The following is a 12,699-nucleotide window of genomic DNA, read 5'->3' on the forward strand; positions in this document are numbered from 1 at the left end:
GGAAATATGATCACATTCGAGGAAGTGGAAAAAATGGTCAATAGATTGCAGTGCAATAAAGCGGCTGGGGTGGATGAAATTAAGTCGGAACTCATCAAATACAGTGGAATGTCAGGTCTTAAATGGCTACATAGGATAATTGAAATGGCCTGGGAGTCGGGACAGGTTCCATCAGACTGGACAAAAGCAGTAATCACACCGATCTTTAAACATGGAACCAGAAAAGATTGTAACAACTACTGAGGTATCTCTTTAATCAGCATTGTGGGTAAAATCTTCTCAGGTATTGTTGAAAGGAAAGTGTGAGTATTAGTTGAGGACCAATTGGATGAAAATCAGTGTGGGTTTAGGCCTCTTAGAGGTTGTCAGGACCCGATCTTTAGCTTACGGCAAATAATGGAGAAGTGTTATGAGTGGAACAGGGAATTGTATCTATGCTTTATAGATCTAGAAAAGGCATATGACCGGGTTCCTAGGAGGGTCTGTTCTACAAGATTATGGAATAGGAGGCAAACTTTTGCAAGCAATTAAAGGTCTTTACATGGATAGTCAGGCAGCAGTTAGAGTTGACGGTAAATTGAGTTCATGGTTCAGAGTAGTTTCAGGGGTAAGACAAGGCTGCAACCTGTCTCCACTGTTGTTCATATTATTTATGGATCATATGTTGAAAACAATAGACTGGCTGGGTGAGATTAAGATATGTGAACACAAAATAAGCAGTCTTGCATATGTGGATGACTTAGTTGTGATGGCAGATTCGATTGAAAGTTTGCAAAGTAATATTTCAGAGCTAGATCAGAAATGTAAGGACTATGGTATGAAGATTAGCTCCAAAACGAAAGTAATGTCAGTGGGAAATAAATATAAACGGATTGAGTGCCAAATAGGAGGAACAAAGTTAGAACAGGTGGACGGTTTCAAGTACTTAGGATGCATATTCTCACAGGATGGCAACATAGTGAAAGAACTGGAAGCAAGGTGTAGCAAAGCTAATGCAGTGAGCGCTCAGCTACGATCTACTCTCTTCTGCAAGAAGGAAGTCAGTACCAAGACTAAGTTATCTGTGCACCGTTCAATCTTTCGACCAACTTTGTTGTATGGGAGCGAAAGCTTGGTGGATTCAGGTTACCTTATCAACAAGGTTGAGGTTACGGATATGAAAGTAGCTAGGATGATTGCAGGTACTAGTAGATGGGAACAATGGCAGGAGGGTGTCCACAATGAGGAAATCAAAGAAAAACTGGGAATGAACTCTATAGATGTAGCAGTCAGGGTGAACAGGCTTAGATGGTGGGGTCATGTTACACGCATGGGAGAAGCAAGGTTACCCAAGAGACTCATGGATTCAGCAGTAGAGGGTAGGAGGAGTCGGGGCAGACAGAGGAGAAGGTACCTGGATTCGATTAAGAATGATTTTGAAGTAATAGGTTTAACATCAGAAGAGGCACAAATGTTAGCACTGAATAGGGGATCATGGAGAAACTGTATAAGGGGGGCTATGCTCCAGACTGAACGCTGAAAGGCATAATCAGTCTTAAATGATGATGATGATGATGATGAGAAAGGCTTCTTGTGACATTGTAGGGTGGAGATATGAACAGAGATACACTGGACAATTTTCTAAATCTGGAGCAAAAACCCAAATTCCAATTTGTGAGACTGCTGCCTACTTGAACTGTGCAAAGTATATCGTTCTTTTCATACCTATCTGCAAGTACAGACATGGTTCAGTAATGAAGAATTCCATCAGTTCGTGACTGGACACTAACAGGAGAAGGGGTGATCACCATAACAAAATGCAAAATGGAACTTCAGATTCCTTATTGAAAATCATTTCCTGCGAAAGGATGAAAGGGTGTAGAACAAGGAACTGTAACTGCAAAAAAGCAGAACTCCGGTACTCAGCAATTGGCAAACATTGTTGTGGCCATGCATTCGAGAATTCTCCCATGCCGGACATTTATGAGGAGGATACAGAGAGGGATTATAATGAAGGGGAAACCCTAGTTGACAGCATCATCACTGAGGAAGAATCTGATGGCTAATTTGACTTTGCATGTGGGCCAATGAGGTCAAAGCATAAATTTTGTGAGCTTCTGTACGCTTTTACATATTCTTTTCATTTGTAATACTTTTCACTTTTAAAATATACTATCAGCTGGTATTAGAAATGGATGGTGTTCTGGGGGTTGTTAAACTTTGACCATTAGAAATGTCTACCACCAACAAAAAAAAAAAAAAAAAAAATTGGACAGCTTTACAGAAATGAGTATCCCACTAGGGTTAGGTCTTCATGATACACACTGGCCATTACAGAGACCTACCATTATCCTTTTTTTAAAAAAAAGTTCTAATATTAAAATTATAAATCTAAAACCCGTCCTTTTTGCTTAAGTTTATTTTAACCTGAGCATTCTGCCATTCCTTTGAAGCGCGGTATTCTTGGTAGCATAGTGTAAACATACGTTTGACTGGTGCAAATTGTGGAAAATTTTACACTCTACAAGAAATGTCTGAATGCTTGTTGTTGTAAGATGTAGGGCAAAAAACTTATAGAGAAAAACTGGAAAAATTCCCAAAGTCCCACCTGATAAGGTGGCTTGGTCATTTGTCAAACTATAGCACACATGAAGGGAACTGTCCAACTGGTTGGTGACCCTAAAGCAATTCTTCATATAGGTCTGCCAGTAAATAGAATGGAGATTCCAAGACAAAAGAATACGGAAACTACAAGTGTGTTAACTTACTCGCTTCTCCTCTGCCCGGGCCTGCAACACCCTTATGGTTTCCTGTGGTTGCCCAGGCACTGTCACAGCAACCGCACCTTCTTTCATAATTCCTGCCTTTTGCCAAGCAATCTTCTCTAGAGTATCTCCCAACAGGCTTGTATGATCAAGACCAAGAGAAGTAATACCTACTGCTTCGACCTTCCTGAAAATAATGAATTGTGATTGGTTGATTATAATTGTGATGCAAAACTGATATTGTACGAAAACACTGTTTCAATGTTATACACAAGTTAGCTCTAATATTTCAAATTCAGATTTACCAGACAACAGAACAATTTTTCCTTTTTTGAGTTTAAAATGGATATGGCCATTAGGCAATCTATTATACGGGTGACGATTAAACTTGCAAATACATAAGCAAGTAGGAAATTTTAAAATGGTTATGTCGTTAAGGAAAAACAAGACACTAAGAAAGAAATGAATTTAATTTCATTGGGTCCACTGTGAGTAAGACATCCATATGGGAATTTTCCAGCTACTGTTTAATTTATTCCAGTAAAAATGTCAATTTTTTCATTCAGTTGTATCACACTAGACAACAAATTGAACACCAAATAAACTGTGGGGTACAGCAGTATGGAGGATCTGAAATTGTTGCTGAAATAAAATAAATAAATGGTACATAATAACAAGTAACTGAATAGTTCAGCAGTATTTCATTATATAATTGCCCACAGGGAATTTCTGACTATGTCCACTGAAAAACAGCAATTCAATAATGAAACTGATACTACAACAGTACAAATTGTAATTTATGAGGACAAGTCAGTAAGTTAAGGCATTTTTTCTGCTCCACAGAGTGACAGGAGTGACTCAACAGAGGCATGCATTAAGCTCACTTTTGTATTGGCGTGTTAGGTGTCTTGGTACAGTGACTAGTTGTTGTGACTCGCCGATTATTCAAAGTGCCGCCGCGCAATTACGCACGTCCTCTACGTGCGGCGCTGTCTGGCAGCCATGCAGCAGCTGCTCCACCTAAGCGGCCAGCCGAGCAGTGGCCGCTAGACTGAGACTCAGTGTTTAATCGAATGCCGACTTGTACACAGGTCAACTTACTCAGTGACTTATATGTGTTGTTGTGTTGTCCGAAATATATGTGTTAAATAAGAAGATTTAACAATACCGTTGACTCACAGGGTTCCATGGTTACTGTCGAACAACTCTTGCAAAATCTCCTTGAACAGCAAACGCTTCTAACAGCGGCGATTCGCGATTTCGTTGCGGCGTCAAATGTGGGGCGTTTCTCGTCGTTGGCTGTACCTCCTTTTCCACCTTACGGCGAGACGGCGGAAGACTGGTCTGATTATGAAAAACGTCTTCGACAGCACTTCTTGGCATTTCATGTCACGGACGAACAACCATGTAAGTCTCTGTTCCTTTCCTGGATTTCACCTCAAATGTATCGGTTGTTGTCGCAATTGGCTCCTTTGAAGGATCCTGCGTCTTTGTCCTTTGCTGAAATGTGCTCACTTCTGTCTGTCTATTTTCAAAAGCAAACACATGTGGTAGCCTCTCGTGTTGCCTTTTATCGTTGTCAAAAACAACCAAATCAATCCTATCGCGCTTGGGCTGCTGAACTTCACGGCCTCAGTCGAAAGTGTCAATTTGTTACTGACGTTCACAAAGATCCTATGCCGATTCCATGGTACGAGATGCTATTATCCGGTCGGCGCCCGACAAAGAAGTTCAGCAACGTGCCCTTCAGTTGGCGAATCCGACTCTAGATGAAGTTCTCTCCATTGCGCAGTCTTTTGAAATTTCTCGCGCCGCTGGGGCGCAAATAGAAGTGAGGGGTGACGTCGGGGAAATACAACCTGTGCGCTGTTGACGACGCGTGCGGCGCGTCCCCGCCGGCCGACGTGGCCACAGTACGCTCCCACGCGCAGCCTCGGCCTAGCCGTAAACAACCCACTAAGAAACTGCAGCAAAATCCCCGGCAACTTCCTTCATGTCCGCGGTGTTTTACGAAACATTCACGCGAGGATTGTCCCCAACGTTGGGCCGTGTATCACAATTGCAAAAAGAAAGGTCATGTGTCTTCCGTTTGTAAATCCGACCGCATACATGATGCTCATGAACATGTCACTGATTCTGATTCTGTGTTGTCTGTCAATTGCACTTCTTCCCTTTCAGGGAAGTTATTCCTCACTGTCCAAATCCTTGGTCGAGATGTTCGCATGCAAGTGGATACCGGTTCTGCTGCCACTATAATTAATTCTCAGACGTATCTTCAGCTGGGTTCTCCACTCCTGTCCCCTGTCACTCGGCAATTACGGACGTACAATAAACAGAAGATTTCCCTCTTGGGACAGTTTAATGCTGAGGTATCTTACAAATCCGTCGTTTGCACTGCTCCCATATTTGTGGTCGACCAGAGCAACGCAGAAAATCTTTTTGGTTTCGATGCCTTTCGCGTTTTTGGGTTCTCCATAGATGACTCTGTCAATATTGTCTCTGACGCTATTCCTTATGCTCAACTGGATTCCTTGTCGACGACATTTTTGTCCCTTTTTTCTCCTGGATTAGGCCGTGCAAACGACTTTGAAGCTCATATCACGCTCAAACCCACTGCTCGGCCTAAGTTTTTTCGGGCTCGGCCCATTCCTGTGGCCCTTCGTGATCGGGTAAAACAGGAGTTGGATCGTCTCACTGCTTCAGGGGTCTTGCTTCCTGTCACTTCCAGTGAGTGGTCCTCTCCTGTCATTGTAGTTGCTAAGCCCAATGGTGATATTCGTCTCTGTGGCGATTTCAAAGCCACTGTAAATGCTCAATGCCTCATCGACACTTACCCTATGCCCTGTCCTGAAGAACTGTTCACTAAACTCGCTGGAGGACAGTATTTTTCTAAAATTGACCTGTCAGAAGCTTATCATCAACTTCCTCTCGACGCTGCTTCCCGGCAGTTTCTGGTCCTTAACACGCCTTTCGGCCTCTATCAACACCAACGCTTGCCATTCGGGGTTGCTAGCGCCCCTGCTCTCTTTCAGCGATTCTTGGAACAATTATTGCTCACTGTCCCTGGATGTATCAATTACATGGACGACATTGTTGTCACTGGCTCCACCACTGAAGAACATCTTCAAAATCTCCGCGCACTTTTTAATGTCTTACAGACTGCTGGTCTTAAGTGTAATCTTCAGAAATCACAATTTTTTCAGGCATCTATCACGTACTTGGGGTTTCAACTCTCTCGGGATGGTATTCGTCCGCTTCAACACACTGTCGCTGCGATCGATGCCCTTCCTCGCCCTACATCTGTTAAGGAACTGCAGGCCTTCTTGGGGAAAATAGCATACTATCACAAGTTTTTACCGTCTGCGGCATCGGTGGCTCAGCCGTTGCATCGCCTGTTGCATAAAAACGTGCCTTTTCACTGGTCCGCGTCATGTGACGCAGCTTTGCGGAAATTAAAGACTATGCTGAAACAGGCCCCTTGCCTGGCTACTTATTGACCTGGCCAACATCTTGTTCTTGCCACAGACGCCTCTCAATACGGGGTCGGCGCAGTCCTTGCGCACCGTTTTTCTGAGGGTTCGGAACAACCCATCGCTTATGCCTCCAAAACGCTCACGGATGCCCAACAAAAGTATTCTCAAATTGAGAAAGAAGCTTTGGCCATCATTTATGCTCTTCATAAGTTTGGTGTTTTTCTCTATGGCTCAAAATTTCATCTTGTTACGGATCACAAACCACTTGTTTCCTTGTTTCATCCATCAACGTCACTTCCCGACAAGGCTGCACACCGCCTCCAGCGTTGGGCTCTTTACTTGTCCCGTTTCAATTATGAGATTCATTTCCGGCCAACGGCTCAACATGCGAATGCTGATGCTTTGTCTCGCCTTCCCATGGGTCCTGATCAGGCACTCGATAGGGACGAACTTTTGTGTTTCCACCTGGATGTTGCCGAGCAGCGGATTGTGGACGGGTTCCCCATCACTGGGGACAGGCTGGCGGCTGCTACGGGTTCTGACCCTACCCTCTCCCGGGTTTTACGCTGTATTCAGAAGGGTTGGCCAGATCGCCTGTCCGCTATGACTTCTGATCCGTTGCGGAACTACTACACTTCGCGCTACCGCCTCATGGCTAGGGATGGTGTTATCCTCCTCTCCACTGACAATGCTTCGCCGCGTGTTGTGGTCTTTGCGTGCTTCAGTCTTGCGCCTCCTTCACCAGGGGCACTGGGGTGTGTCTCGCACAAAATCTCTGGCGCGCCGTCATGTGTACTGGCCTGGCATCGACTCTGAAATAGCACACATGGTCGCTGCCTGCGGCCCTTGTGCGTCACAGGCCGCTGCCCCGAAGTCATCTTTGTCACCGTGGCCTTCGCCTGAGAAGCCCTGGGAGCGCATTCATGCTGACTTTGCGGGACCCTTTTTAGGTACTTATTGGCTCCTCGTAATTGACGCCTAGTCTAACTTTCCTTTCATTGTCCGTTGCACGTCACCTACCACCGTGGCAACCACCAGTGCTCTCGCCCGCATTTTTTCTTTGGAAGGCCTCCCCTCTCCTCTTGTTACTGATAATGGTCCGCAATTTGCCTCTTCTGACTTTGCAGATTTTTGTGCTCGTCACGGCGTTACGCATGTCACGGCCCCGCCGTTCCATCCACAATCCAACGGTGAGGCTGAACGACTGGTCCGCACATTTAAGGCTCAGATGCGGAAACTTCTGACTTCTTCTGCTGCTGATGATGCACTTCTCCAGTTCCTGGCGCCTTACCGTTTCACCCCCATGGGCGATCACAGCCCGGCTGAGCTCTTACATGGCTGACAGCCCCGCACGCTACTTCATCTACTGTGGCCTCCCACCTCACGGCCGCGGGTGCCTTCACTTGGCCGGTTCACCGCCGACGACCTCGTCTGGGTACGGGGATATGGCAGGCGGCCAAAATGGAGCCTGGGCCACATCTTAAGACACCGTGGCAGACGCCTGTATGAAATCCAGACGGACACGGGTGTTGCAGTGCGTCATTCGGACCAGCTTCGGCCTCGGGTGCCAGCAACGCCTGTTCAGAATGCCGCCACACTACCTTTGGCTCTACCTGATGCTCGGGATCTTGGCATCTCTCAATACTCACAACGCAGCCCTCTCACCGTCATCGCGATGCCAGCACCAGAACGGACGCCACCAGGAGACGTGCCCATGCAGGAACCGGAGGACCATCCTCTGTCAGAGTACATCTACTCGCCTCCTCCTCCAACGGACGCCGACACATCGCCCATGTCTCCTGTCGTATCAACTGGACTTGCCGCAACGGGCAGATTGGTGCATGGGGCCCCAGCAGATTCGACCCCTACATCTCCTGTCATCTCAACCCGTTATCATCGGGGACACTTCCGTCCGTAAGGGAAGCCACCTCTTCGAGACTTTACGGCGAGTCAAACAATGTCTATATGGACGTTAGCCATCTCCAGGACACCTCCATCAAGACCAGTGCAACAATTTCAAAGGGGGGAAAAGTGTTGTGACTCGCCGATTATTCAAAGTGCCGCCGCGCAATTACGCACGTCCTCTACGTGCGGCGCTGTCTGCCAGCCATGCAGCAGCTGCGCCACCTAAGCGGCCAGCCGAGCAGCGGCCGCTAGACTGAGACTCAGTGTTTAATGGAATGCCGACTTGTACACAGGTCAACTTACTCAGTGACTTATATGTGTTGTTGTGTTGTCCGAAATATATGTGTTAAATTTGAAGATTTAACACTAGTTCTACCCATAATGATTTCAGAACATGATATTGTAAGTGTCCCATTGCCTGTAAATACCAAGGAAGAAATCTACATCTACATACATACTCTGCAAGCCACATTACAATGCACAGTGGGGGGTACCTTGTCCAACTACTAGTGGTTTCCTTTCGTGTTCCACTTGCAGATACAGAGAAGGAAAAATGACACACTATATGTCTCTATGCAAGCCCTAATTTCTCTTATCTTGTTTTTGTGGTCTGCACGCGAAATGTTCCATGGCATCAGTAGAATCATTCTGTGACAGAATGCCAGTTCTCTAAATTTCTCAATAGTGTTTTGCAAAAAGGATGTCATTTTCATACCTGGGATTCTCATTTGGACTCACAAAGCATCTCTAATACTCATATGTTGACCAAACCTGCCAATAACAATTCAAGCAGTACACCTCTGAATTGCTTCAGTGTGTTTCTTAAATCAAACCTGGAAAGGATCCCAAGCACTCTAGCAGAATTCAAGAATGGGTCACACTAGTTTTCTATATGTGATCTGTGTTACGAATGCGCTACATTGTCCTAAAATTTTCCCAATAAACTGAAGTCAAACACTCATCCTCCTACAGCCAACCCCAACTACTTGCCCCATTTCACATCACTTTGCAACGTTACACCAAATAAAATGTTAATCCATTATGCATGTGGAACACTGCGACTGTGATGAATAAAGATTTCCAGAAATTTCTACTACCAAATGCATTTTTTTACTTCTATTCTCATACTATTTGTCATCTCATTTATGTATATAGACGTGGTCCTATCACACTTCCCTGGTGCACTCCTGATGATACCCTTGTCTCTAATGAACACTTGTTGTCAAGTACACTGTACTGGGTTCTGTTACTTATGAAGTCTCCGAGCCATTCAAATACATGGGAACCTAATCTGTATGCTCAAATCTCCATTAACAGTCTGCAATTGGGCACTGTGTCAGACACTTTCCTCGAATCTAGGAATATTGACTCTGCCTGTTACCTTCATCCATGATTTGCAGGACAATGTGTAAGAAAAGGTAAAGCTAAGTCTTGTACAAATGATGCTTTCTAAATCTGAACTGATTTGCACACTGAAGCTTTTCCACTTTAAGGATTTTATTATATTCAGATTTCGAATATGCTCAATAACTCTGCAGCAAATCAATGGTAAGTATATTCCATAATTTTACAGGTCCTTTCTTATATCCTTCTTGTGTGCAGGAGTCACCTGTGATTTTTTCCAGTTACTTGAAACTCTGCACTGGGAGGGAGATTTGTGATGAAAGAAAGTCAATTAAGGGGCCAATGTCTAAGAGTGACCTCCATAAGAGCAAATTAGGATTCCATCCAGACCGAGGCCTACGAGAAAGACAGGCCGCGGCGCGTACGTCACGAAGGTAGTCCTGCGCTCGCTCAAATCAGCAGACTGACTACGTTTCTACACATGTTGGCTCGCAACTAGGAGTGTCTACACAAACGAAAACTGAATCTTCTACAGGAATCCACTATTATGGAATCTTACTGTTATTAGTCCTATAATGATGGGAAGTCCATGGGCCTACTTATAATTTGTTACGGCTGTACTGGCGTACAAGAAAATAAAATCATGCTAAAATGATTATCAGTTGCATAAGGCACCACTTCCAACATGTAATGAGTACTGTTAAGCAGAAGAGACTGAATGCTATAAACAAGCCGTTATACCATTTTTATCGACTATTGATCTTAAATTAAATTTTGCTGTAGCACTGTTAACCAGTAAGACTTCATAACAACAGATTCCAGTGGAAGACGCAATTCACGTTAGTACTTACACTCCCAGCTGCGAGTTAACAGGTTTAGAAACGCATTTTGTGTGCTGAGCTGAGCGAGCGAGCGAGTTCAGGACTGCCTTCGTGACGTACGCGCCGCGGCCTGTCTTTCTCGTGGGCCTCGATCCAGACCTAGTGACTTATTGCTTTCCAACTCTTTCAACTGATTCTCAACACCAGGGATTCCTATGTCCTCCATATGGGATTCTGTATGACAGTCCAACAACGGTATGTCCATACGATGCCCCTGTACGTATTATTTTTTTAAATGTAAATTTTGAAACTTTGTCTTTGCTTTGGCAACCTTCTATTGCCATACCAGACTGGTGAACAAATGAGTGAGCCTTTGACCCATTTAGTGACTATGTAGGACTAGAATTTTCTCAGGTTCTCACCAGGATCTATCACTTACGTGTGGAGGTGCATCAATATTTTTATAGACACACAAGTTGCTACTAACTTTTGCCTGTAGACATTTCAGCATCCTTTTTGAACCAGTAATGCAACAATCTCAGATTCCTCAGAATTTTCCGAATTTTGTTATTAGCGATGGTGGCCCTTTTCCATCCTTAATATACTTACTTGGAACATATTTCTCAAGAGCATGATTTACAATCACTTTAAACTTTGGCCGTAAGTCCTCTGCATCCAGCATATTTAAATTAAATGATGTTCTTCCACAATCTAAGTAGGGAACTAACAACTACTTCTTGACTTTTTCAGGCATAAAAACTCTTCTAGCCCTCCCAATAGATTTATAAACTTAGTAATCATTGTCTATTGGATTTGGTATGATTAATTTAATGGGTGGCCAGATGCCATTCCTGTCACCACCCCATTAACCACCACCCGCGGCCCCCACCTCACCCCACCCCCATTCGCAGGATCAAATATCTATACCCCAATTGTTTGGATATAGTGTTATTCAAGTGTAAGAGAGAGAATGTTTTCTAAATATTACTGAATTGTGTAAGTGAGGGGGGCCTTGAGTGCCAGCTCAGTACTCATGTAGTCAAATGTGGGAAACTGCTTCAAAGCCATATGCAGGCTGACCAGCACACCAGCCCTCGTTGTTAGTCCAATGGGGTGATTTGATGCATTGCCGGTGCACCTGCCTATTATGCTAACATATATAGCTATCCAGGTGGGTTACATCATTATCACCAATCTCTCTCTTTATACCGACAGTGTCAATATGACTGGACTGATTCATTTTCTGTACTCTGAAAGGACTAAAGAAGCAGATTGTTTGTAGAATGGGACTGTAGATTGGTGATAGCTGTCTTAGTGAACAAAACATTTACTAGTGACTACACCGCTTTAACAATTAAAGTATCTGTTTGGAATGAAAAGCCTTCAAATGGGTCATCCATTTCGAAAATGGTCAGGAACATTGAACTGACATACCTAAGCAAATGATTAGTGATGTCCATTGTGCCAGAACTGATGATATTGCACATTAACTAAACATTACCCACAGTGCAGTATTTTCACTCACCCAACAATCTCTGAACTATTGAAAAATTTGTGTGCATTTGCTACCACTTTGACAGACAAGCACAAACAAACAGGAATGTAATTTTGCCACTTTCAACGTGCTCTGAAGAGAAATAAGTCTTTCTCATTCACGTAGTCACCACTGATGAGATGTGGGTCTATCACTACGAACTACAGAGTAACTGGCAGAGCATGGTATGAAAACATCCATTTTCAACTAATGCCATCTGATCATTTCATCAATCTTCACCCAAAGAAAAAAGTTCTAAGGCCGAACTTCTGCAGGAAAGTTGATCACAGTGTTTCAGGTTATGAAAGGTTGAGTTATGATACATTACACTCTCAAAGGTCAGTTAGTGATTGGTAACAGCTACTGTAAACTACTGTGAGATCTGAGAAGCAAAATCAAAATGAAGAGAAGAGGGGAAACTTTCAGATGGTGTGACTTTGCCTCAGGATGATTCCCATCCTCATACAGGTGGAAAAACAACCCAGGGCATTTAAAATCTTGGTTGTGAGGTGCTGTATCACCAACAGTACAGCCCTGACCTCACTCCAAGTGATATGCACCTTTCTGGTATCGTGGAGGATTACTTGTATGAACCTTTGTGTGAATCCAAGTTGCTGAGGTTGTGGAGGTGGTACATGAGTGGATACACACAATGGCACAGAACTTCTGCCAGTACAGAATTAGGAAGCTTGTCAAAAGATGGACCATTGCAATGTAGTTTTTAAAAAAATCCAAATACCTTGCTTTCACTTTTTGACTTGTCACATATTTGTTTTTTAAATTAGTTTCAGTTACACAATGTTTCAGTCAATCATTGTCCAATGTTCCCTTTCAAACACTCCAAGTGGTCCTTTCAAATCCAGGTCTCATATCCTCAG

The 12,699-nt window shown here is 44.0% G+C and overlaps 1 protein-coding gene across 1 annotated transcript in view; it reads right to left on the minus strand.

Annotated features, from left to right (window-relative positions):
• The window catches only part of LOC126175101 (folylpolyglutamate synthase, mitochondrial-like), a 93,533-nt gene that overhangs the window by 59,673 nt on the left and 21,161 nt on the right, over positions 1-12,699 (minus strand). The window contains exon 5 of the mRNA XM_049921654.1: positions 2,748-2,931. Within this exon, the coding sequence (XP_049777611.1) occupies positions 2,748-2,931 (184 nt within the window). The remainder of the gene's footprint in view (positions 1-2,747; positions 2,932-12,699) is intronic.

The sequence above is a fragment of the Schistocerca cancellata genome, chromosome 3 (genome assembly GCF_023864275.1).
Source record: "Schistocerca cancellata isolate TAMUIC-IGC-003103 chromosome 3, iqSchCanc2.1, whole genome shotgun sequence".
Lineage (NCBI taxonomy): Eukaryota > Metazoa > Arthropoda > Insecta > Orthoptera > Acrididae > Schistocerca > Schistocerca cancellata.